This window comes from Theropithecus gelada, chromosome 16 (assembly GCF_003255815.1).
Source record: "Theropithecus gelada isolate Dixy chromosome 16, Tgel_1.0, whole genome shotgun sequence".
Lineage (NCBI taxonomy): Eukaryota > Metazoa > Chordata > Mammalia > Primates > Cercopithecidae > Theropithecus > Theropithecus gelada.
Window position 1 is genome coordinate 64,556,890 of NC_037684.1, and position 24,507 is coordinate 64,581,396.

At 51.8% G+C, this 24,507-nt stretch overlaps 1 protein-coding gene and 1 pseudogene across 3 annotated transcripts in view; one reads left to right on the forward strand and one right to left on the reverse strand.

Moving 5' to 3' along the window:
• The window catches only part of PFAS (phosphoribosylformylglycinamidine synthase), a 22,306-nt gene extending 6,456 nt beyond the window's left edge, over positions 1-15,850 (forward strand). For both annotated transcript variants that reach the window (XM_025362553.1, XM_025362552.1), the window contains exons 2-28: positions 363-563; positions 650-785; positions 1,508-1,613; positions 1,983-2,172; positions 2,286-2,391; positions 2,747-2,887; positions 3,014-3,138; positions 3,324-3,452; positions 4,293-4,424; positions 4,558-4,686; positions 9,778-9,851; positions 9,967-10,123; positions 10,422-10,483; positions 10,624-10,785; positions 11,061-11,186; positions 11,319-11,450; positions 11,745-11,975; positions 12,137-12,317; positions 12,405-12,488; positions 12,689-12,844; positions 13,061-13,180; positions 13,583-13,728; positions 13,856-14,063; positions 14,200-14,291; positions 14,379-14,493; positions 14,959-15,273; positions 15,371-15,850. In XM_025362553.1, coding sequence (XP_025218338.1) covers positions 422-563; positions 650-785; positions 1,508-1,613; positions 1,983-2,172; positions 2,286-2,391; positions 2,747-2,887; positions 3,014-3,138; positions 3,324-3,452; positions 4,293-4,424; positions 4,558-4,686; positions 9,778-9,851; positions 9,967-10,123; positions 10,422-10,483; positions 10,624-10,785; positions 11,061-11,186; positions 11,319-11,450; positions 11,745-11,975; positions 12,137-12,317; positions 12,405-12,488; positions 12,689-12,844; positions 13,061-13,180; positions 13,583-13,728; positions 13,856-14,063; positions 14,200-14,291; positions 14,379-14,493; positions 14,959-15,273; positions 15,371-15,681 — 4,008 coding nt within the window. In that variant the 5' untranslated portion in view covers positions 363-421 and the 3' untranslated portion in view covers positions 15,682-15,850. The remainder of the gene's footprint in view (positions 1-362; positions 564-649; positions 786-1,507; positions 1,614-1,982; positions 2,173-2,285; positions 2,392-2,746; positions 2,888-3,013; positions 3,139-3,323; positions 3,453-4,292; positions 4,425-4,557; positions 4,687-9,777; positions 9,852-9,966; positions 10,124-10,421; positions 10,484-10,623; positions 10,786-11,060; positions 11,187-11,318; positions 11,451-11,744; positions 11,976-12,136; positions 12,318-12,404; positions 12,489-12,688; positions 12,845-13,060; positions 13,181-13,582; positions 13,729-13,855; positions 14,064-14,199; positions 14,292-14,378; positions 14,494-14,958; positions 15,274-15,370) is intronic.
• Positions 15,851-17,897: 2,047 nt separating this feature from the next.
• On the reverse strand, positions 17,898-18,383 carry LOC112609621 (annotated as a pseudogene). The gene has a single exon (XR_003116225.1). The product of XR_003116225.1 is annotated as a 40S ribosomal protein S13 pseudogene (transcript).
• Positions 18,384-24,507: the final 6,124 nt, after the last annotated feature.

Genomic DNA, 24,507 nt, shown 5'->3' on the forward strand with positions numbered 1-24,507 from the left:
CAACTTTCCTTGAAATCTGAAATCAGTTGAACAAATAGGCCATGGTTAATGTTTTTTTATTTATCTTATTTTTATTTATTTGTTTATTTGTTGAGAAGGAGTTTTGCTCTTGTTGCCCAGACTAGAGTGCAGTGGTGCAATCTAAGCTCACTGCAACCTCAGCCTCCCTAGTAGCTGGGATTACAGGCGCCTGCCACCACACCCAGCTAATTTTGTATTTTTAGTAGAGACAGGGTTTCACTATGTTGACCGGGCTGGTCTCGAACTCCTGACCTCAGGCAATCCACCCTCCTCAACCTCCCAAAGTGCTGGGATTACAGGTGTGAGCCACCGTGCCCGGCTCAGTTAATGTTATTTTTTAGGAACCTAATTCATCTCTCCAGCAAAGGACACATCTCTCCAGCAAAGGACACCTGCAGAGATGTCCCCAGTCCTTCACTTCTATGTTCGTCCCTCTGGCCATGAGGGGGCAGCCTCTGGACACACTCGAAGGAAACTGCAAGGGAAACTGCCACAGCTACAGGGCGTCGAGACTGAACTGTGCTACAATGTGAACTGGACAGGTCGGGCCCAGGCATTGGATTCTTGGGGGACGTGCCTCGGTGCTGGGGGCAGTGTCTCAAGGTGTCCTTGCCCTGTCTCCCTGCAGCTGAGGCCCTCCCCAGTGCTGAGGAGATGAAGAAGCTGATGTGGCTGTTTGGTTGCCCGTTATTGCTGGATGATGTTGCTCAGGAGTCCTGGCTCCTTTCTGGCTCCAGTGACCTGCTGCTGGAGGTTGGGCCCAGGTAAGTATCTCATCCTGCCCACCCCTTTCTCCTGCTTTCCTCCGCTTCCTCTTGTGATCCTTGGGAGATTTGTTTTTCCTTTGCTCTTTGCTACTTCCTGCCTAGGAAACCATGCATGTGCTTTCCCCATTTGGGTAGATCCCTCCAAAGACCACCCTGCTCCAAAACATGTTCTCAAAGCAAAATAAATTGGATTCCAAGTTAAAATCAAACAGTTTTGGCCAGGCGCGGTGGCTCACGTCTGGAATCCCAGCTTTGGGAGGCCGAGGCAGGTGGATCACGAGATCAGGAGATCGAGACCGTCCTGGCTAACGCAGTGAAGCCCTGTCTCTACTAAAAATACGAAAAATTAGCCGGGCCTGGTGGCATGCACCTGCAGTCGCAGCTACTCAGGAGGCTGAGGCAGGAGAATTGCTTGAACCCAGGAAGCAGAGGTTGCAGTGAGCCAAGATATGCGCCACTGCACTCCAGCCTGGGCGACAGAGCGAAACTCTGTCTCACAAAAAAAAAAAAAAAAAAAAAAGTTTTGATGCTAGAGGATAGTTATGGTTTGCTTTGAGTGAACTTTGAAAGCAGGTTTCTTGTTGCCCAGTCTGAGGCTGAAAGCCGATGGTGAGGGGATAGCGGTGGGAGGTTGTCCAGACAGCAGTGGGCAGGATCCACCCTCTCATCTGAGGCCTGCCAGGGGTTCTCCAGTCCTAACCATCAGGCCCATTGCTCAGGCTGAACTTCTCCACTCCGACATCTACCAACATCGTGTCAGTGTGCCACGCCGCTGGGCTGGGGCCTGTGGATCGTGTGGAGACCACCCGGCGCTACCGGCTCTCGGTGAGGTGCTGGGGAATCAGGAGGAGGAGATGGGCCAGAGATAGAAGATTAGATCCTAAACTCTAGAGAGAAGCAGGGACAGGTGCTCCTGGCTTTAGGCCTGCTCTATATGGTTGTACAGGTTGTTCACTGCCTGAAGGTACCTGGTTAAGGGGTAAATGAGGCAGAAATCCAGCCTATGCTTCCCTTAATCTGTGCATCCTGGCGTGGATTCATACCGGGAAAGGGCGTCTTTTTATAATCTGAGAAAAAGTGCCATATGGGGTGGCAGTGGGCTGGCCTTGCATGACTAAGAGGGTAGGAAGGTGGACCATTTCTCTCCATTCTTAAACTCTTCACCCCTTGCCCTCTGTGTGTCTGCACCCCTAGTTTGCCCACCCTCCGTCGGCTGAGGTGGAAGCCATTGCTCTGGCTACCCTGCACGACCGGATGACAGAGCAGCACTTCCCCCATCCCATCCAAAGTTTCTCCCCTGAGAGCATCCTGGAACCCCTCAATGGCCCTATCAATATACTGGGCGAGGGCCGGCTTGCGCTGGAGAAGGCCAACCAGGAGCTTGGTGAGTAGCTGGGGAGGGAGGTGTAGGGCCCGGGACAGGCCAGTAGGGGTGCTGAGATCTAGAATGTGGCTGCCTGAGTTCCATAGTCACCTCTTCCTGGATTTGTCTCCTAGGTCTGGCTTTAGACTCTTGGGACCTAGACTTCTACACCCAGCGCTTCCAGGAGCTACAGCGGAACCCGAGCACTGTGGAGGCCTTTGACTTGGCACAGTCCAATAGGTGAGGAGGAATGGGATTGTACTGATACCTGAGCCCGTGGATATTGGGAGAGACCACAGGGACTCGCCTTCATGGCTCTCCCTTGGCTTAGGGGCCTCCCTGAGTCTCTGAGGGCCTGGGCTCCCCTCATCCATCAAGGAGTCTATATTCAAATTTTGGTTTTATCTTCACTTTGGCTCTGGATAATCCAAAATGACAGAATACTTGAAGATTATGACTTTTTGGAATATATTTTGATCTATTATCTAAGTATGAATTTGGCTGTAACTCTGCTGTTAAATGCTGGTGAGAAGACAGGGTATTAAGAAATGACCCCGTTTCCACCTGCCTTCCCCTCCCTGCATCGCCCCCTCAGCGAGCACAGCCGACACTGGTTCTTCAAGGGCCAGCTCCACGTGGATGGGCAGAAGCTGGAGCACTCACTGTTTGAGTCTATCATGAGCACCCAGGAATCCTCAAACCCCAACAACGTCCTCAAATTCTGTGATAACAGCAGGTGGGTTGTGCCCTAGACTGGGGTGGCATCAGGACCCGGGGAGGGGAGGCCCCAGGCCTTGGTTGGGTTAATGGGTTAGTGTAGATCCCAGAAAGGAAGCAGGGTCCAGAACGGATATGTCCACAGTGCAATCCAGGGAAAGGAAGTCCGATTCCTACGGCCTGAGGACCCCACACGGCCAAGCCGTTTCCAGCAACAGCAAGGTCTGAGACATGTTGTCTTCACAGCAGAGACTCACAACTTTCCCACAGGTGAGCTGGGCTCCCTGGAGAAGTAGGTGAGATCACAGAATAGGGCAGGGCAAAGGTCCCAGGTGCCTGGGCTGGGCTTGGGGAAAATTATCAGGGAAGCTGGTTATCCTTAATTTCAGTGGGGGTGGTCAGAGATGGGATTTGTCTCTGAGGCACCCAGACCTCTCCCCACTCTCTCTTTGCAGGAGTATCCCCCTTTAGTGGTGCGACCACTGGCACAGGGGGCCGGATTCGAGATGTCCAGTGCACAGGCCGTGGGGCCCATGTGGTGGCTGGCACTGCCGGCTATTGCTTTGGAAATCTGCATATTCCAGGTTCCATCTCCTTCCTCTCCTTCCACCTTCCCTTCCAGATTCCTTGTCCTGGCAGGCACCAGACTTTTATCTCTTAGGTCATAGGGTCATCCTGGGTGCCTTTTCTTGGGAGGGAGGGCTCTAAGATAGCTGGCCTTTCACTACCTATGGTCATTAAGTGTAGACCTGGGGAGATGAGGTGGCCAGACTGACTTTGCAGGTCCACGATTTTCTTTACAAACTAGCCTTCATTCAGCCAGAAAGCATGATACTGGATTGGTCTTACGATCACCACCTGCCCCTCAAATCTGGTTTCTTAGAAAGCCTGAGAAACTCGGCCAGGCGTGGTGGCTCATGTCTGTAATCCCAGCACTTTGGGAGGCTGAGGTGGGCAGATCACAAGGTCAGGAGATTGAAACCATCCTGGCTAACACGGTGAAATCCCATCTCTACTAAAAATACAAAAAAATTAGCTGGGCGTGGTGATGGGTGCCTGTAGTCCCAGCTACTCGGGAGGCGGAGGCGAGAGAATGGCATGAACCCAGGAGGCGGAGCTTGCAGTGAGCCAAGTTTGCACCACTGCACTCTAGCCTGGGCGACAGACTGAGACTCAATCTCAAAAAAAAGAAAGCCTGTGAAACTGATCGTGAGAGTCAGAGGGAAGGCTGGTGTGGGTGGTGGAGAGACCAGTGCCTCACTGCAGGCTCTACGGCTTCCTAAAACAGGACTTCCTGAAGTGGAACATTGCAGCCATGCAGTTGGTCCTTGGTGGTCTTGACCCTTCTTGAAGGATGCAGGCTGCTCCGGCCTCTGTCTTCACAGTTCATTCAGTTCATCCAGTTCTCTTTCCTTCCCTTCCAGGTTACAATCTGCCCTGGGAGGATCCAAGCTTCCAGTATCCTGGGAACTTTGCCCGGCCCCTGGAGGTTGCCATTGAAGCCAGTAATGGAGCTTCTGACTATGGCAACAAGTTTGGGGAACCAGTGCTGGCTGGTGAGACTGGGGGTGTGGAGGGATGATAAACACCCAGAGGGGCTTGTGGGTGGGGTGTGCTACCCAGGGGCTGTGCTATTGGGCGAGCACGGAGGGAACTGAGTGACACGTCCCTCTGATGTTCACCCTCCAGGCTTCGCCCGCTCTTTGGGCCTCCAGCTCCCAGACGGCCAGCGGCGTGAGTGGATCAAGCCCATCATGTTTAGTGGGGGCATTGGGTCCATGGAAGCTGACCACATAAGCAAGGAGGCCCCAGAGCCAGGTAAGAGCCTGCCACCTTTCTCTAGATCCAGCCAGATTTCTCCCCAGCACAGGATGGCTGCAGGGAGGGAACTCAGGGACCACTTCAGTGGTTAGTTTTTAATGTGTTGGCTTACGTTATGCATCACATAATGATGGACAACTCGTTCTGAGAAATGTGGTTATTAGGTAATTTCATTATTGTGCCCACTGTGCCCACTTCATGGAGCGTACATACACAAACCTAGATGGTATAGCCTACTACACAGTCACTCCACACGGCCTCTTACTGGCAACATTATCCAGGAATTTTGTACACTTAGGAGCCATGATGAACAAAACAGCATGAGAATAAATTAAGCATAAGAGAAAATAATGCAATCAAGACATGGTGGGCTGGGCAGGGTGGCTCGCACCTGTAATCCCAGCACTTTGGGAGACGGAGGCAGGTGGATCACCTGAGGTCAGGAGTTCAAGACCAGCATGGCCAACATGGTGAAACACCGTTGCTACTGAAAATACAAAAATTAGCCAGGCGTCATGGTGTGCGCCTGTAGTCCCAGCTCCTCAGGAGGCTGAGGCACAAGAACCACTTGAAGCCAGGAGGTGGAGGTTGCAGTGAGCGGAGATCACACCACTGCACTCCAGCCTGGACGACAGAGAAAGACCTTGTCCAAAAAAAAAAAAAAAAAAAAGACATGGTAAATATGAGATATATGAAGCTGCTGTCAATGTAACATGGCATACTGTTTTTAAGTTAACTTTTTTTCTCTTTTTTGTTAATTATTATTATTTTTAATCTACATTTTCTTTCTCAAGCAGGATTTTTTTTCTCTTTTTGGAGACAGGGTCTTGCTTTGTCATCCAGGCTGAAGAACAGTGGTTCTATCCTAGCTCACTGTGGCCTTGAGCTCCTGGGCTCAAGCAGTTCTCCTGCCTCAGCTTCCCAAAGCACTGGGATTATAGGTGTGAGCCATGGTGCCCAGCCAAAATAAAAGTGTTTTATATAAGTAGAATGCGTACATTCTAAAATAACAGTAGAAAGTATAGTTGGCTGGGCACAGTGGCTCATGCCTGTAATCCCAGCACTTTGGGAGGCCAAGGCAGGGGGATTACTTGAGGCCGGAAGTTTGAGACCAGTCTGGGGAATATAGTCAGACCCCTGTCTCTAAAAAAATTAAGAAATAAAAATCACTTGGATATGGTGGTGTACACCTGTAGTCCCAGCTACTCAGGAGGCTGACATGGGAAGATCACTTGAGCCGAGGAGCTCTAGGCTGTAGTGAGCTATGATCATATCACTGCACTCAAGCATGAGTGACAGAGTGAGACCCTGTATCCAAAAAAGAATAAAAAAATAAATGTAGGCTGGGTGCAATGGCTCACGCCTGTAATCCCAGCACTTTGGGAGGCCATGATGGGCAGATCACCTGAGGTCAGGAGTTCAAGACCAGCCTGGCCAACATGGTGAAACCCCCTGTCTACCAAAAATTCAAATATTAGCTGGGTGTGGTGGCACGCATCTGTAATCCCAGCTACTCGGGAGGCTGAGGCAGGAGAATCACTTGAATCTGGGAGGCGGAAGTTGCAGTGAGCCAAGATTGTACCACTGCACTCCAATCTGGACGACAGAGTGAAACTATGTCTCAAAAAAATAAAAATAAAAATTTAAAAAAGCAGGCCGGGCGCGGTGGCTCAAGCCTGTAATCCCAGCACTTTGGGAGGCCGAGACGGGCGGATCACGAGGTCAGGAGATCGAGACCATCCTGGCTAACACAGTGAAACCCCCTCTCTACTAAAAAATACGAAAAACTAGCCGGGCGAGGTGGTGGGCGCCTGTAGTCCCAGCTACTCGGGAGGCTGAGGCAGGAGAATGGCGTAAACCCGGGAGGTGGAGCTTGCAGTGAGCTGAGATCCGGCCACTGCACTCCAGCCTGGGTGACAGAGCGAGACTCTGTCTCAAAAAAAAAAAAAAATTTAAAAAAGCATAATAAACCAGCAATAGTCGTTTATTGTCATTATGAAACATTATGTAGTATATGTACAATAATGGTCTGCGGTATACTTTTGTGTGACTGGCAGTGCAGTAGGTTTATTTACAATAGCATCACCACCAGCGTGCCACGATGTCACTAGGCAATGGGAATTTTTCAGCACCATTATAATCTTAAGGGATCACTGTTGTATATGTGGTCTGTTGTGAAGCAAAATGTCATCAGCTCATGACCATAATGGAATCATACAATATGTGGCCTTTTGCGTCTGCCTTCTTTCACTTAGCTTGATGTTTTCAGGGGTTATCCTTTGCATCAGTACTTTCTTTCTTTTTATGGTTGAATAATATCCCATTATATAGCTAGGTCACATTTTGTGTACCCATTCCTTAGTTGTTGGGCTTAGGGGTTGCTTCAACTTTTTAGCTATTATGCATAATGCTGCTGTGAACATTTATGTACACTTTTTTTTGTTGTTTTTTTTCGAGATGGAGTCTCGCTTTGTCACCCAGGCTGGAGTGCACTGGCACGATCTCGGCTCACTGCAAGCTCCACCTCCCGAGTTCACGCCATTCTCCTGCCTCAGCCTCCCGAGTTCACACCATTCTCCTGCCTCAGCCTCCCAAGTAGCTGGGACTACAGGTGCCTACCACCACACCCAGCTAATTTTTTTGTATTTTTTTAGTAGAGATGACGTTTCACCGTGTTAGCCAGGATGGTCTCGATCTCCCGACCTTATGATCTGCCCGCCTTGGCCTCCCAAAGTGCTGGGATTACAGGTGTGAGCCACCGCGCCCAGCCTATGTACAAGTTTTTGTATGAACATACGTTATCATTTCTCCCAGGTATATAACTAGGGGTGGAATTGCTGGGTCATGTGGTAACTATGTTCAGCTTTTCAAAAACTTGCCAAACTGTTTTCCAAAGCAGCTGTACCATTTTATATTCCCTCTAGCAGTGTGTGAGGGTTCCAGTTTCTCCATGTCCTTGACAACACTTGTTATTACCTGTCCTTTCGATTGTAAGACATCACAGTGGGTATGAAGTAGTATTTCATTGTGGTTTTGGTTTGTTTTTCTCTAATGACTAATGATGTTGAGTGTGTTTTCTTTTCTTTTTTTTTTCTTTTTTTTTTTTTTCCCGTAGAGACAGGGTCTTGCTCTGTTGCTCAGGCTGGAGTGCAGTGGTGCGATCTCAGCTCACTGCAACCTTCGCCTCCAGGGTCAAGCAATTCCCCTGCCTTAGCCTCCTGAATAGCCGGGATTACAGGCACGTGCCACCACGCCCAGCTAATTTCTTTTGTATTTTAGTAGAGATGGGGTTTCACCATGTTGCCCAGGCTGGTCTCGAACTCCTGAGCTCAGGTAATCTGCCCACCTCAGCCTCCCGAAGTGCTAGGATTACAGGCGTGAGCCACCGCGCCTGGCTGAGCATGTTTTTGTATGTTTTAGTTAGCTATTTGTATGTCTTCCTTAAAGAAACATCTATTCAGGCCGGGCGTGGTGGCTCAAGCCTGTAATCCCAGCACTTTGGGAGGCTGAGGCGGGCGGATCACGAGGTCAGGAGATCGAGACCATCCTGGCTAACACGGTGAAACCCCGTCTCTACTAAAAAATACAAAAAACTAGCCGGGCGAGGTGGTGGGCACCTGTAGTCCCAGCTACTCGGGAGGCTGAGGCAGGAGAATGGCGTGAACCCGGGAGGTGGAGGCGGAGCTTGCAGTGAGCTGAGATCCGGCCACTGCACTCCAGCCTGGGCGACAGAGCGAGACTCCGTCTCAAAAAAAAAAAAGAAACATCTATTCAGATCCTTTCCTATTTCTTTTTTTGTTTTTTGAGATGGAATCTCGCTCTGTCACCTAGGCTGGAGTACAGTGGTGCGATCTCAGCTCACTGCAACCTCCATCTTCTGGGCTCAGGTGATCCTCCCACCTTAGCCTCCTGAGTAACTGAGACTACGAGCTCCTGCCACCATGCCTGGCTAATTTTTGCATTTTTTGTAAAGATAGGATTTTACCGTGTTAGCTAGGCTGGTCTCAAATTCCTGAGCTCAAGCGATCCGCCCGTCTCAGTCTCCCAAAGTGCTGGGAGTGTGGGTGAGTTCTCCCACAGCTTCTACCCTGGAGTCCCCGGGCTTCAGGACCCTTCTGCATCCAGAGGTTGCAGTGAGCCGAGATTGCATCACTTCAACCTGGGCAACAGAGCAAGACTCCATCTCAAAAAAAAAAAAGTTTTTAATATATAAGCCTTACTTCTATTTTTAAATTTACTCCTAATTATTTTTATTCTTTTTGATGCTACTGTAAATAGATACACATATTTTTGCCTTTTTCATTTTTCGCTTAGCAGTATATTTTAGAAATAATTTCATACTGATGAAGTCATATTACTTCATTACATTCCTATATTGTTTTTTTTTGGTGGCTTAGTCTTTCATTGTATAGACATACCACAGTTTAGTTAATCAGGTCTCTGTTATCAGCCTTTAGATTATTTCGTGTCCTTGCTAGTACAAACATTACTATGGTGTTTAATCTTGTAAGTAGGTGATTTTATACCTGTGCAAAAGCCAGCAGGATAACTTCCTCAAAGTGTATTTACCCAGAGACTGCGTGCATTTGTCATTTTGGTTGTTAATGCCAAATCGTCCTCTGTAGTTCATACCAGTTTACTCTCCTATCAACCCAGTCAAGTGGTAAGGCTTCTGGGTTAGGCAGGGTGGCTCACGCCTGTAATCCCAGCACTTCGGGAGACCGAGGTGGGCGGATCACCTGAGGTCAGGAGTTTGAGACCAGCCTGGCCAACATGGTGAAACCCTGTCTCTACTAAAAAAATACAAAAATTAGCCGGGCATGACAGCAGGCGCCTGTAATCCTAGCTACTTAGGAGGCTGAGACAAGAGAATCGCTTGAACCCAGGAGGTGGGGGTTGCAGTGAGCCGAGATCACGCCACTGTGCTTCAGCCTGGGCAACAGAGCAAGACTCCATCTCAAAAAAAAAAAATAAGTGTCAGGATTCTCCTCCCCTAACATCAGCTTCCTCTGTCCTCACGCTGCCTTGCTTTCGAGGCTTCTTCTCATGGCTTTCCCGGTGTTCTGATTCTGCCTTCCCTTCTTACAGGCATGGAAGTTGTAAAGGTTGGAGGTCCCGTCTACAGGATTGGAGTTGGAGGTGGAGCTGCTTCGTCTGTGCAGGTGAGTGGGAATTGCTAAAGGTGCAGAATCCTTGATATAACCGGGCCCCAGGCATAGCAGCGCGTACAGGAGCTTCCAGCCTCGCTGAACTAAGCGATGCCATATATGCCCCCAGGTGCAGGGAGATAACACCAGTGACCTGGACTTCGGGGCTGTGCAGCGAGGAGACCCGGAGATGGAACAGAAGATGAACCGTGTGATCAGGGCTTGTGTGGAGGCCCCCAAGGGAAACCCCATCTGTAGCCTTCACGATCAGGGCGCTGGTGGCAATGGTGAGGAAAGGAATTAGAACAAGAGACTGGGCCTTCCTGGTATCCTGCCAGGTTTGGTTTAGGGAGAGGTATCAGGAATCTCCAACCAACCACCCAGCTCTGGGTCCCATTCTCCACGCTCTGTACATTCTAGACAGGTTCAGGGTTGGAAGGGTGGAAGCCGCTGCCGTGGGATGAGGGTGAGGCAGCAGTTGACACAGGAACACACAGAATTAGGGGCTCCTTTGGAATCCAGGGACTGCCCTTTGTTGCCTGACCACCACTAGGTCACTACTTCTCCTTGCAACCCTCTCACCAGGCAATGTCCTAAAGGAGCTGAGTGACCCAGCTGGAGCCATCATTTACACCAGCCGCTTCCAGGTGCGTCTCATCCCCTGAAGTCTGGCATTTCCCCACCCCTGCCAGCCCCAGCCCACGCCCACCCATCTCTCTCTTGCAACAACATGAGACATGGCAGTGCCCACTGGCCCTTCTCTTTCCTCCCCGCCATGGCTGTACAGCTCGGGGACCCGACCCTGAATGCCCTGGAAATCTGGGGGGCCGAGTACCAGGAATCAAATGCACTTCTCCTGAGGTCCCCCGACCGGAACTTCCTGACTCGTGTCAGTGCCCGTGAACGTTGCTCGGCGTGCTTCGTGGGCACCATCACTGGAGACCGGAGAGTGAGTTGGCCCAGGGAGTTGGGAGCAGACGCTGGGGCAGACATGAGCCACCTGGGTATGGGCTAGAGGGAGAGCTGTCAAGGGAGAGGGACGAGAGGAAGATGGGAGGTGGTGGCAAACAAGCTTTGGGGAATATAGGAGCCAAGGAAGGGCAGGGACTCAATACGGACACCAAACAAGGAGTGGAAAGCACATTTGTGCCCTGATTTCTAGGAATATTCCCTGCTGGTGGTCACAGTTTCATCCCCGCTGGGTGGGGTCCCTGGGGTCTATAGATAGTGCTGGTGGACGATCGGGAGTGTCCTGTCAGAAGAAATGGCCAGGGGGATGCCCCCCCGACACCCCCGCCAACCCCTGTGGACCTGGAGCTCGAATGGGTGCTGGGCAAGATGCCTCGGAAGGTATGTGGGGTTGGGGGGATGGGTTTCTCCTGTAGTCCGCTCCACACCACCTTTTACCCTACATGCACTTTGTCACCTGTGTGCCCAGCCTGCCCCAGGTGCTCACACTCCCTGTCGCTGTCTGTGTTGCAGGAGTTCTTCCTCCAGAGGAAGCCCCCTGTGCTGCAGCCTCTGGCTTTGCCCCCAGGGCTGAGCGTGCGCCAGGCTCTGGAGAGGGTTCTGAGGCTGCCTGCTGTGGCCAGCAAGCGCTACCTCACCAATAAGGTCCTCCCTGCACCCCTCCACTGCCCCCTGCCTGCTTCCTCCGTGCACCCTCCTCTGCCCTCCCACCCTTAGAGACTGCTGTGGGAGTTTTTGCCTGGCCCTGGGGGGAAGCAACAGGGGCAGGGCAGCCACCCTGACGGCCTGGTCTCCCTGCTACCCACCTTCTGAGTAGAGCTGTTGTCTGCACTGGGGGAAAGCCAGGCCTCCCACCGCCCTGGGTCCCTTGGGGGCAGGTGCAGGAGCACAGGCTGTCCCTGTCCTTTGCTCTCTTGCTAACCCCACCTGGTTCCACAGGTGGACCGCTCCGTGGGCGGCCTGGTGGCCCAGCAGCAGTGTGTGGGGCCCCTGCAGACTCCTCTGGCAGATGTAGCAGTTGTGGCACTGAGCCATGAGGAGCTCGTAGGGGCTGCCACAGCCTTGGGAGAGCAGCCAGTCAAGAGCCTGCTGGACCCCAAGGTCGCTGCCCGGCTGGCCGTGGCTGAAGCCCTCACCAACTTGGTGTTTGCTCTGGTCACAGACCTCCGGGTGAGTTCTCCCGTAGCTTCTACCCTGGAGCCCCCAGGCTTTAGGACCCTCCGGCATCCATCTGTAGCCCTTCATTTCATGTTGCAGCCTCCTAGTCCCCCTGCACCCCTGTCTTCTCCACATCTCTCTTCCCCTCTAATGCCGTGCCTCTACCACCCCAGGATGTGAAGTGTAGCGGGAACTGGATGTGGGCAGCCAAGCTCCCAGGGGAGGGCGCAGCTTTGGCGGACGCCTGTGAGGCTATGGTGGCAGTGATGGCAGCCCTGGGTGTGGCAGTGGACGGTGGCAAGGACTCCCTCAGCATGGCTGCTCGGGTTGGCACTGAGACCGTGCGGGCTCCTGGTGAGGTGTGGGGGCCCCAGGGAGGGGAGGAGGAACTACGGGGCTGGGCTGGCAACTCATTCCTTTGGACTCCTCCTTGCTCTACAGGGTCACTGGTCATCTCAGCCTATGCCGTCTGCCCAGACATCACAGCCACCGTGACCCCAGACCTCAAGCATCCTGAAGGGAGAGGTATGGTCGTGGCCCCATCCCACCGCCTTGTGTGTTCTTTGCTGGGCCCCCATCTCAACACTGGGCTGTGGTGTTTTCTGGGACTGATTGTCTGGGCGTCTCACCACATGCTGGGAACAGCAGTGCTGTGAGCACCTCAGGGACGGGTCCTCCACCTCAGGGACGGATCCTCCTCCCCTCACCCCTCCCTGTCTCCCCAGGCCATCTGCTTTATGTGCCTTTGAGCCCTGGGCAGCACCGGCTGGGGGGCACGGCTCTGGCCCAGTGCTTCTCCCAGCTCGGGGAGCACCCTCCAGACCTGGACGTTCCTGAGAACTTGGTGCGTGCCTTCAGCATCACCCAGGGGCTGCTGAAAGGTAAGTGAAGCCCACTGGGGAGATGGCGCACGGGGTGCCAGGCGTGCAGCAGGCCTTCACCAGCTGGGCAGTGGGGCAAGAGGGACTCCAATGGACAGTGTACCTCAGATCCCCTGACATTCTCACGCACACTCTTGATGGACTGACTCTGGAAGGTGGAAGGGGGCTGTCAGGTTTGGGCCCCGAGGTTGCTGAGCTTTCTTCTTCTTCCTCCAGACCGCCTCCTCTGCTCAGGCCACGATGTCAGCGATGGAGGCCTCGTCACATGCCTGCTGGAGATGGCCTTTGCTGGAAATTGTGGGCTACAGGTGGATGTGCCTGTCGCTGGGGTTGATGGTAAGGAACCTGGGGTCTAGTCTCAGGCCTGGGCTGCCTTCTCCACCCTGCAGACCCCATCTCCAATATATTAAAGAGTGGAGTGCCCTCCAATCCCCTTTCCCTGAGTCTTCCCCAACTAGCTTTTCTGTGCTGTGTCTCTTGACAGCTGAACTGGATGGAACTGGCTGGCACCCGCCATGTTCCTGACTGCATCTCTCTGAGACTTCCCATCCCTGAGATGTCCATGATGAAACATCCTCAGTCCCGCCCTCTCAGCCCTCATCCTCTCTGATCCCCACCCTAACTCCCTGGCTGTGTCCCTCTGACCCCCGCCCCGGCCCTTCCTGCATTCCCCTGATCCCCGCCCCAACTTCCTCAGCCCTTCTTGCATCCCCCTAACTCCCCCTGTTGCTCTCCCAGTCCTGTCTGTGCTGTTCGCTGAGGAGCCAGGCCTGGTGCTGGAAGTGCAGGAGCCAGACCTGGCCCAGGTGCTGAAGCGTTACTGGGATGCTGGCTTCCACTGCCTGGAGCTGGGCCACACAGGCGAGGCCGGGCCCCACGCCACGGTGAGGAAGTGAGGGAGAGAGCAGTGTGCAGTGGGCAGTCAGAGTGGGGCGGCCATGGTCCATCCCTCTCCCACTGTGGAGGGGCCATCCTTTCTCCTAGCCCAGGGAGATTTGTTCCTCTTCCTAGGTCCGGGTGTCAGTGAACGGGGCTGTGGTTCTGGAGGAGCCTGTTGGGGAGCTGCGAGCCCTCTGGGAGGAGACGAGTTTCCAGCTGGACCGGCTGCAGGCAGAGCCTCGCTGTGTGGCAGAGGAGGAACGGGGCCTGAGGGAGCGGATGGGGCCCAGCTATTGCCTACCCTCCACCTTTCCCAAAGCCTCCGTGCCCCGTGAGCCTGGTGAGGGAGTGTGTGCAGAGGCTTTGTGTCCTGGGGGCACTGAGCCCGGATGCCTGGGCCTGCCCTGGAAAAGGTGTCTGGGGAGTTGGGGTGGGGAAGTAACTTTCTGGCCCAAAGACAATTATTCTTCCCCAAGGTGGTCCCAGCCCCCGAGTCGCCATCTTGCGAGAGGAGGGCAGTAATGGAGACCGGGAGATGGCCGATGCCTTCCACTTGGCTGGGTTTGAGGTGAGCAGGGTAGGGGGCAGCTGGGGGTGGTTATCCAGCCTCAGCTGCATGTCCTCCCACCCACACTCCCCCTCCCCATCTTCGCAGGTATGGGACGTGACCATGCAGGACCTCTGCTCTGGGGCAATTGGGCTGGACACTTTCCGCGGCGTGGCCTTTGTGGGCGGCTTCAGCTATGCAGATGTCCTGGGCTCTGCCAAAGGTCAGTGTGCAGCCTTCTGCCCACTCCCTTCCCCTGCATTCCTGAAGAGGTACCTTTAGCCCCGTCTTCCTGGGCTGGGGATTGGCCTCTCACTCCACCAAGCTAGGTGAGAGTGGGCACGTTCGTTCCAGGCCACATGCCAACAGAATGCTGGTAGTAAATTTTTAATTTTTTCATTAAAAAGCTACTTGGGAGGCTGAGGCAGGAGAATCGCTTTAACCCAGGAGGCAGAGGTTGTAGTGAACCAAGATCATGCCACTGCACTCCAGCCTGGGAAACAGAGCGAGATTCCATCTCAAAAAAAAAAAAAAAAAAAAAATAGGAAGAAGTAGGAAAGGAAGGAAGGAGGGAGGGAGGGAAAAGGAAGAAAGAAAGGAAACAGAAGAGCAGCTATGCCCCTTCATTCCCAGTTCCCTTTTCTGAGGTCCTCCACGTCTCACCCTGACTTCCCTATTCCCTGGCTAGGGTGGGCAGCTGCCGTGACCTTTCATCCCCTGGCCGGGGGTGAGCTGAGGCGCTTCCGGAAGCGACCAGACACCTTCAGCCTGGGCGTGTGTAATGGCTGTCAACTGCTGGCTCTGCTGGGCTGGGTAGGAGGCGACCCCAATGAGGATGCCGTGGAGATGGGCCCTGACTCCCAGCCAGGCCTTCTGTTACGCCACAACCTGTCTGGGCGCTATGAGTCTCGCTGGGCCAGCGTGCGTGTGGGGCCTGGGCCAGCTCTGATGCTTCGAGGGATGGAGGGCGCCGTGCTGCCCGTGTGGAGTGCACACGGGGAAGGTCAGGCCTGAGGAAGGCTGGGAGAGGGCCGGAGGGTTGGGGGCGAGGGTGGGCGTGAAGGACCTTGACTCTCACTTCCCTCCTCCTTCCGTCCCAGGTTACGTGGCATTTTCTTCTCCGGAACTCCAAGCTCAGATTGAGGCCAGGGGCTTGGCTCCACTGCACTGGGCAGATGATGACGGGAACCCCACAGAGCAGTACCCTCTGAATCCCAATGGGTCCCCAGGGGGCGTGGCTGGCATCTGCTCCCGTGATGGCCGCCACCTGGCTCTCATGCCTCACCCTGAGCGGGCCGTGAGGCCTTGGCAGTGGGCGTGGCGACCCCCTCCATTTGATACTCTGACCACCTCCCCCTGGCTCCAGCTCTTTATCAATGCCCGAAACTGGACCCTGGAAGGGAGCTGTTGACTGGCCACAGGGGCTCACCTAGGTCCCATGGTTTTTCCCGTGAGTGTGTGCTGCCCTCTCCCCCATGACTTTCAGGAGCACCCCATGTTATTTCCAAAAGCATCTTGGACAGACAAGGACCAAAATACAAAATCTCAGCGGACTCAATGATCTGCCTGCTGATGTTCCTCCGTGGCTATGTCTATTTTCGGTTCTGCTCTAACATGGCATTCCCTTTCTCAGCCCAGGAAACAGCATGTGGTTCAGAGAAAAGAGTGACAAGGAAAAGTTAGGACTCCTGAGGTCGGAGCAGGAGCTTCTGTTGCCCACTTCACAACACTCAGTGATCACCGGCATGCATTTGCCTCCTCGGCTCTGAGGGATGTTTTGCGCTCCCTTTTCTCATTTATTGGGGTTTAGGAGGTACAGACAAATTCAGCAGTAGTGTGCAGATCAGCCCCTCACCACCTCATCGTTCTCATCTGGAACTGAAACTTTCTGGATTTCTCTTGTGCTACACTGTACTGAATGGAAGGAATTGTTGCTTGTGGAAGTTTCTCAGCGTTTCTGGCTGTCTCAGGGTTGGCCTCAGAACCCAGCATTCCTGATATTTGCTTCTAAATTAGCAGCTCTTTTTATTTTATTTTTTGAGACAGTCTCACTCTGTACCCAGGCTGGAGTACAGTGGTGTGATCTCGGCTCACTGCAACCTCTGCCTCCCGGGTTCAAGCGATTTTCCTGCCTCAGCCTCCTGAGTAGCTGGGAGTACAGATGCCTACCACCACACCCAGCTAATTTTTGTATTTTTAGTAGAGACAGGGTTTCACAATGTATCCCAGGCTGGTCTCAAACTAACCTCAAGTGATCCACCTGCCTTGGCCTCCCAAAGTGCTGAGATTACAGGTGGGAACCTGCAATCCTGTACGTGGCCCAGCAGCTCTCTTTCTGATAGATGTGGTTGATGCTGTCATCCCTAGATCCTAACCCTTTAGTATGCTGGAATTCTACTCTTCACTTATTCCATTAACTATTGTTGATTAGTTATTATTTCAAAGCAGTGTCACTGGCCTCAGGGAGTTTATGTGTAATAGAATTAAAAACAATAGCTGTGTATAACACTTACCTCAAGCCATGCATGTGTGAGGCATTTTGTATGCTGGAATTCTACTCTTCACTTATTCTATTAACTATTGTTGATCAGTTATTATTTCAAAGCACTGTCACTGGCCTCAGGGAGTTTATGTGTAATAGAATTAAAAACAATTGCTGTGTATAACACCTCAATCCACGCATGTGTGACACATTTTGTATGTATCTGAATTAATTCTTTTTTTTTTTTTGAGGCAGAGTCTCGCTCTGTCACCCAGGCTGGAGTGCAATGGCCGGATCTCAGCTCACTGCAAGCTCCGCCTGCCGGGTTTACGCCATTCTCCTGCCTCAGCCTCCCGAGTAGCTGGGACTACAGGCGCCTGCCACCTCGCCCGGCTAGGTTTTTTTTGTATTTTTTAGTAGAGACGGGGTTTCACCGTGTTAACCAGGATGGTCTCGATCTCCTGACCTCATGATCCGCCCGTCTCGGCCTCCCAAAGTGCTGGGATTACAGGCTTGAGCCACCGCGCCCGGCCCGTATCTGAATTAATTCTTACTAAAGTACTTGATAGCCCCTCCCCACCTTTTTAATGAAGGATGAATGAAGGTTGACAGCATTGCTTGGGGTCCACACATAGTGAAGGGGGCTGGGCTCACCAGGACTACATCTGCTTCCCACCATCCTGCAGTCTCACTTCCTGGAGGCAGTGTCGAGACTTCCTGCTGGCAGCTGTCTTTGCTTCCTTTGCTGTCCGTTGCTTCCTTTGCTCACAGGACTGTGGATAGAGTTCCCTTCCTCGTGACTGTTGTGTTGTACACCTCAAGTCAGTTGGCTCCCTAGAATGTTCAACATCTTGATAAAAGGAGTTTCCCTGAGAATGGAGACTATAATCCCAGACCCCTGAGGGCATGAGGGCTAGGAGAGCTTGGGTGGGGAGGCTGAGCACTTCTGTGTGCTCCTGGTAGAGCAGCCACCCTAAGAAGAAACTGATGATAATGAAACAATGGTAAATGATGGCTATGGGGAAAACAACTGTTTCAGAGATTTTCCTCATTGCTTTGCAAAGTGACCTACCCTGAGCAGTATGGGACTCCTCCGGATCATTTTTTTTTTTAATTCATTTCATTGCTTGAGTACACACACAAATTTATGCGACCAGGGCAGAGGCTGTAGATGATTCATATTTCCAATTGGGAGGGAGGACTCACTTGGTCTTATAATATCAAGCCAAACGGTGAATCCGGCTATCAGAATCAGACGGAATTTAGCATCCTTATCCTTTCTGTTCCTCTCAAGATGCTTTCGAACAGCAACTGCTTTCTTAATTAAATGGTAGAGATCTTCAGGAAGATCAGGAGCAAGTCCCTTAGACTTAAGAATTCTTTAGATTTTATTGCCTGTCACAAAGCGTACTTGTGCAACACCATGTGAATCTCTCAGGATCACACCGATTTGTGAAGGAGCCAGGCCCTTCTTGGCCAGTTTGTAAATCTGCTCCTTCACGTTGTCAGATGTCAGCTTCAACCAAGTGGGGACGCTGCGTCGATAGGGCAAGGCCGACTGGGACAGGCCCTTCCCGGGAGTATGCATGCGACCCATGATGGCGGCGGTCAGGCAGCGAAAGGAGAGTGAGGGTCCGGATCATTTTTGACATTCGAATGTTCTTTCCTGACGCTTGGAAAGGATGTATGTATGTCTTTCAGATTTATAGTATCAAACGTACAATTTGGGGGCTGGTACCAAGGCTTAGACACCAGGTTTATTAAGGGCTTGATGCAAAAGTCAAAGGATGGCATGCAAGGTAACCTGGTTGACTGTGATAGGTAAACTTGTGGATTTTGAAGGGGGAGCAGTTTCTGGTTTGGGTCCCAATGGCCAAGTAAGACCCACCCTCCTCAGACACTATCAAGACCAAGTCCACTGGCTTTTCATCCGTGTTTTCATCCAGGAGCCATATAACCCTGTCCTTGATGACCCCCACCCAGCTCCATTCCCACCCACCCACTCCGCAGGGCCCTCTGGTGAACCCTCCAGGCTAGCTCTCTGCCCCTTCCTTGCCTTCATGGAAAACCAGCTATCCTCTGAGAGCCACTTCTGCAGCCCCTCCAAGTGGCGACTTTTCTTCTCAAACCTCAACCTCACGTATCTCATCTTCCCCAGGCTAGGGAGTCAGGGTCCTCGTACCACTGCCAGACTGTTCACCCAGTTCAAAGAGAACCCTGCCCATTGCAGGCTCATGCCATTCTACTACATCCCTTTCGCCCAATTCTTTGTGTTCTACTGACTTCTCTGGCGCTCCCTGTGGGAGAGGGTGCCAGTTCTTCAATAATTGATTCCTCTCTAGAAATAGAATGTTCCTGCCAGGTTCGGTGGCTCATGCCTGTAATTCCAACACTTTGGGAAGCCAAGGCTGGTGGATCACCTGAGTTTGAGACCAACCTGGCCAACATAGTGAAACCCTGTCTCTACTAAAAATACAAAAATTAGCTGGGTGTGGTGGTGTGCCCCCATAATCCCAGCTACTTGGGAGGCTGAGGCAGGAGAATCGCTTGAACCCAGGAGGCGGAGGTTGCAGTGAGCTGAGATCACGCCACTGCACTTCAGCCTGGGCAACAGAGAGTCCCTCTCAAAAAAAGAAAGGAAGGAAGGGAGGGAGGGAGGGAGGAAGGGAGGGAAGGAGAATGTTCCAGGGCCAGGCGCGGTGGCTCACGCCTGTAATCCCAACACTTTGGGAGGCCGAGGCTGGCAGATCATGAGGTCAGGAGATCGAGACCATCCTGGCTAACATGGTGAAACCCCGTCTCTACTGAAAGTACAAAAATAATTAGCCGGGCATGGTGATGGCTCCTGTAGTCCCAGCCACTCGGGAGGCTAAGGCAGGAGAATGGCGTGAACCCCAGTGGTGGAGCTTGCAGTGAGCCGAGATCGCGCCACTGCACTCCAGCCTGGGCGATAGAGCAAGACTCCGTCTAAAAATAAGAAAATTAAAAAAACAAAAACAAAAACAGAATGTTCCAGTATTTTAGCTGGGGTTGTGACTGCTGATTAAATTGTGGCCAGTGGGAGAGAAAATGATGTATACAATCTCCAAGTGTTCTTACAAGAAGGATGCATTTTTCTCTTTATGCATTTTTGCTTCCTATTGTCCGGAATGCAGACACGACAGCTGGAAGTTCAGCAGCCATACTGAAGTAGCTTTGGGAATTGGTATCATGCAGAGCAACAAGATAAGAAGAAGCTACTTGGGAGGCTAAAGTGGGAGGATCACTTGAGCCCAGGTGGTTGAGGCTGCAGTGAACTGTGATCATACCACTGCACTCCAGCCTGGGCAACAGAGCCAGACCCTGTCTCTAAAAAAGAAAAAAAGATCAAAGGAGACTGGTTCTTCCAACACTGAGGAGTGCCATGAGGACAAGATAACAATGAATATCTTGAGTGTAGGAAATGAACTTCTGTCTTGGTTTTTGTTTTTGTTTTTTAATTGTGACAGAGTCTCACTCTGACTCCCGGGCTGGAGTACAGGAGTGTGATCTCGGCTCGCTGCAACCTCCGCCTCCTGGGTTTAAGCGATCCTCCCACCTCAGCCTTCTGAATAGCTGGGATTACAGGCACATGTCACCACGCCCAGCTAATTTTTGTAGTTTTAGTAGAGACGGGGTTTCGCCAGGTCAGCCAGGCTGGTCTCGAACTCCTGACCTGAAGTTATCTGCCTGCCTTGGCCTCCCACAGTGCTGGGATTATAGGCATGGGATTATAGGCGTAAGCCAAAGCACCCAGCCTGTCTTGTTTAGGCACTATTAATTTTGGTGTTTTCCATCCCTTGTAGCTAAACCTTACCCTATTCAACCATTCCTAACTCCCTCTCATTCTTTAAGGGTATTAGGCCCTGGGTCCCTGTCCTGTGCTTCACCTCAGCCCCTTCTATTATCCTGTATCCATGTCACTGACCATCCAACACTCTCAACTTTTTCTACAGTGACCTTCATTCCACCTCAGCCAACTACCCCACTTGGATTTTATCATCACCCAGGACTGTCTCTGTCTCCAGACTTATTTATGCAGGCGTTCTGCTTCCAACCATAAGGCTCTATTTCCAAACTTATTTATTCAGGCGTCCTGTTTCCTTCCATCTTTTTTTTTCTTTTTGAGATGGAGTCTCACTCTGTCGCCCAGACTGGAAGGCAGTGGTGCAATCTCGGCTCACTGCAACCTCCACCTCCTGGGTTCAAGGGATTCTCTTGCCTCAGCCTCCCGAGTAGCTGGGATTACAGGCATGCGCCACCACGCCTGGCTAATTTTTGTATTTTTAGTAGAGATGGGGTTTCACCGTGTTGGCCAGGCTGGTCTCAAACTCCTGACTTCAAGTGATCTACCCACCTTGGCCTCCCAAAGTGCTGGGATGACAGGCATGAGCCACCGTGCCCGGCCCTTTCCTTCCATCTTGCTTCTTTATCTACAATACTCTGAGATTTCAATGTAATTAGGACCTCCAATGCAATAATTACTTTACCCTAATCCATTGCTCCATTTCTTTCTTCCCTCCTTATCCAGCTTCCAGTAACAGCCTTTCCAAAGCCCCTTCACTTGAGCTATGACCTTTTCATCATACCCATTTGGCAAACTCCCAACCTACCTGCTTCCTCTGAGAAAGCCAGACAGAACAGGTTCTCTCATAAGTTCATCATGAACCACCTTTGGGGAAACAGGGAATGGGAAGGAAAAATGGAGATGAAAGGTTAATAAGAAAGTGCCCAAGTGGGCCTTCAATGATATAATGCGCCATGAACCAAGGGTTATGATGATCTTAGTTCTCTAAAACTGAGGTCTAAAAGCAAAACCATTTACAGCAACGTACACACCTAGTGAACAAGTCCTTCCTTTGGGTTTCAGCTGGGTCAATAGCGCTGCTCAAATCCTTTGTGAGAGGTTATTTCAGCAGCACCACATACCTCCTTTCTCAGCCCAAATCTGTTGTACTTTATTTTTCACCATTGCAATGAATGAACTGTGAACTGTTTTCATTTATTTATTTATTTAGAGATGGAGTCACGCTCTGTTGCCCAGGCTGGAATGCAGTAGCACAATCTCAGTTCACTACAACCTCCACCTCCCAGGTTCAAGTGATTCTCCTGCCTTAGCCTCCTGAGTAGTTGGGACTACAGGCGCCTGCCACCATGCCTGGCTAATTTTTATATTTTTATTTTATTTTATTTTTGAGAGGGAGTCTCACTGTCTCCCAGGTGGAAGTACAGTGGCACGATAATTTTTATATTTTTGGTAGAGACGGGGTTTCGCCATGTTAGCCAGGCTGGTCTCAAACTCCTGACCTCGTGATCTGCCCACCTCGGCCTCCCAAGGTGCTGGGATTATGGGCATGAGCCACTGTGCCCAGCCTAAGCTGTTTATTTGATCAAAGATCTGTCTCCCTATTAGTGTGTAAGTTCCATGATATCAGGAGACACATTTTTGCTCCCCACCATGTCCTAATATCTACACAGTGCCCCGCGCCTAGTAGGTGCTCAATAAATATATGCTGAACAAATGAATACATATGAATGTTAAAATTAGTAAATATTGACATATTTTTTTTTCCCTTAATACAAGAGCGAATTAGTGGATTGGGTTCATGGGTGGTTGGACTTTGTACTTCTCAAGCATTTCCCCTTTTTACCTCATTTGTCCAGTTAAAGTCACGAGTTCCTGTTATCAGGTCAAGGAGACTGGCCCTGTGTAAGTGGAAAGACAGGGAGAACCAGTAAGTCTCTTTTCTTTCTTTCTTTTTTTTCCCGAGATGGAGTCTTGCTCAGCTGCCCAGGTTGGAGTGCAATAGCGCGATCTTGGCGCACGGCAACCTCTGTCCCTCAGGTTCAAGCGATTCTCCTGCCTCAGCCTCCCAAGTAGCTGGCACTACAGGCAGGCACTACCACGCTCAGCTGGTTTTTGTATTTTTAGTGGAGATGGGGTTTGACCATGTTGGCCAGGATGGTCTTGATCTGTTGACCTCATGATCTGCCCGCCTCAGCCTCCCAAAGTGCTGGAATTACAGACCTCTGGCTTCTAGGTTCAAGCAATTCTCCTGCCTCAGACTCCTGAGTAGCTGGGATTACAGCCACCGCGTCCGGCCTCTTTTCTTGATTAGTTTAACATCTGCCTGGCTGCCAACAGGGCCCTTCCGTTGTACAGAAAAAGACACAACACTGAACTAAGCACACATTACGTCATCCTCAGTTGCTGGAAGGAGCACTACTGGCCGGGGAGGCAGCAGGCAGGGGCTAAGCACAAAGAAGCAGTGTGGGTGAGAGCAGCCAGATGGGATCACCTGGTGGGGGCCATCTGTTTTAGAGAGGCGCCCCGCCAGGGCACCCTCTGCTCTCCAACAGGCCAGCCCACCAAGGAACTTCGTTCTGAAGTGTGTCTGGGACACTGCTCAAACCGGAACATAGATAATGGAGAAAGGCTGGAAAGAAGGGGGATGGGCGTCCGTCAGTGGTGAGCCTGGTGAAGGAATGTCTCCCACGGCAGCTGGGTGGTCAGTATCCTGGGGCCTGGCTAGCATCGTGCGCCCAGCACCTGCTGTATGTAAGACCCTGTGGTGGTGGAAACCAAATAAACCTTCTGTCATTGGACGCTTGGGAGCGGCACACAGCCGGATGGTAGAGACCGGAGACCTGCTGCAGTGGAGCCTGGGTCTTGGCGTCTTGTGAGGCTTCAGGAAACCTTTCCGTGTGAGCAGTCCACTAGGAGTGCCTGCAGCATTGGGCCATCCTCCCCCAAGCAGGAAGGCCTTTGTGCAGTTCCCTCTGCCTGGTCAGGCTGGAGGGGCAGCCTGCGACTACAGAACGAGACAAACCTCTATGAGACAGCCCTGCCCATACTGTCACTCAGGGAACAACATTGTCAAGGGCCTCCTCCTGAGGGGCGCACACGAGGGAGATAGACTTGGAACAAGTGACTTCAATCCAGTGCCTTTTAGGGGAAGCTCAGGGTACCGTGGAGCTCATAGCAGGGGATGTGGCCCAGACTTTTGGGATCAGGGAAGGATTCTCGGAGTGAGCTGAGACCTGAAGGATGAGTAGCAGTTTGTTACATGAAGGTGGGTGGCACTCTACAAAAACAACAACATTTGCAAAGCCTCAGAGGCGAGAGATATTGTAAGGAGTTAACAAAGGTGAATGAGTCTGTCTGGAACATCAAATATAATATAACTGGGAAACAGGACAGGCAAAATCGAAGGCCTAACAGAACAGGAATCTGGACTCGATTCTAAGAGCAATGGAAACCATTTGGAGGGGTTTATACAGCGGATAGACATGGGGAGGTCTGCGTTTTTGAGAAATCACTCTGAGAGGAGGGAGGCAGGAGAGGACATGGGCGTCCATGGATAAAGCTACACAATCTCCAGGCAGAAACTGCTACCCCGGACTAGGGTAGTGGCAGTGGAGATGGCGAGAAGTGGAAGGATTTGAGGGCTATTAGGAGATAGAATCACTATGAACGGCCAGGCGTGGTGGCTCACGCCTGTAATCCCAGCACTTTGGAAGACCAAGGCAGGCAGACCACAAGGTCAGGAGTTCGAGACCAGCCTGGCTAATATGGTGAAACCCCGTTTCTACTAAAAATACAAAAATTAGCTGGGTGTGGTTGCGCGCGCCTGTAATCCCAGCTACTCAGGAGTCTGAGGCAGGAGAATTGCTTGAACCTAGAAGCTAGAGGTTGCAGTGAGCTGAGATCATACCACTGCACTCCAGCCTGGGCCA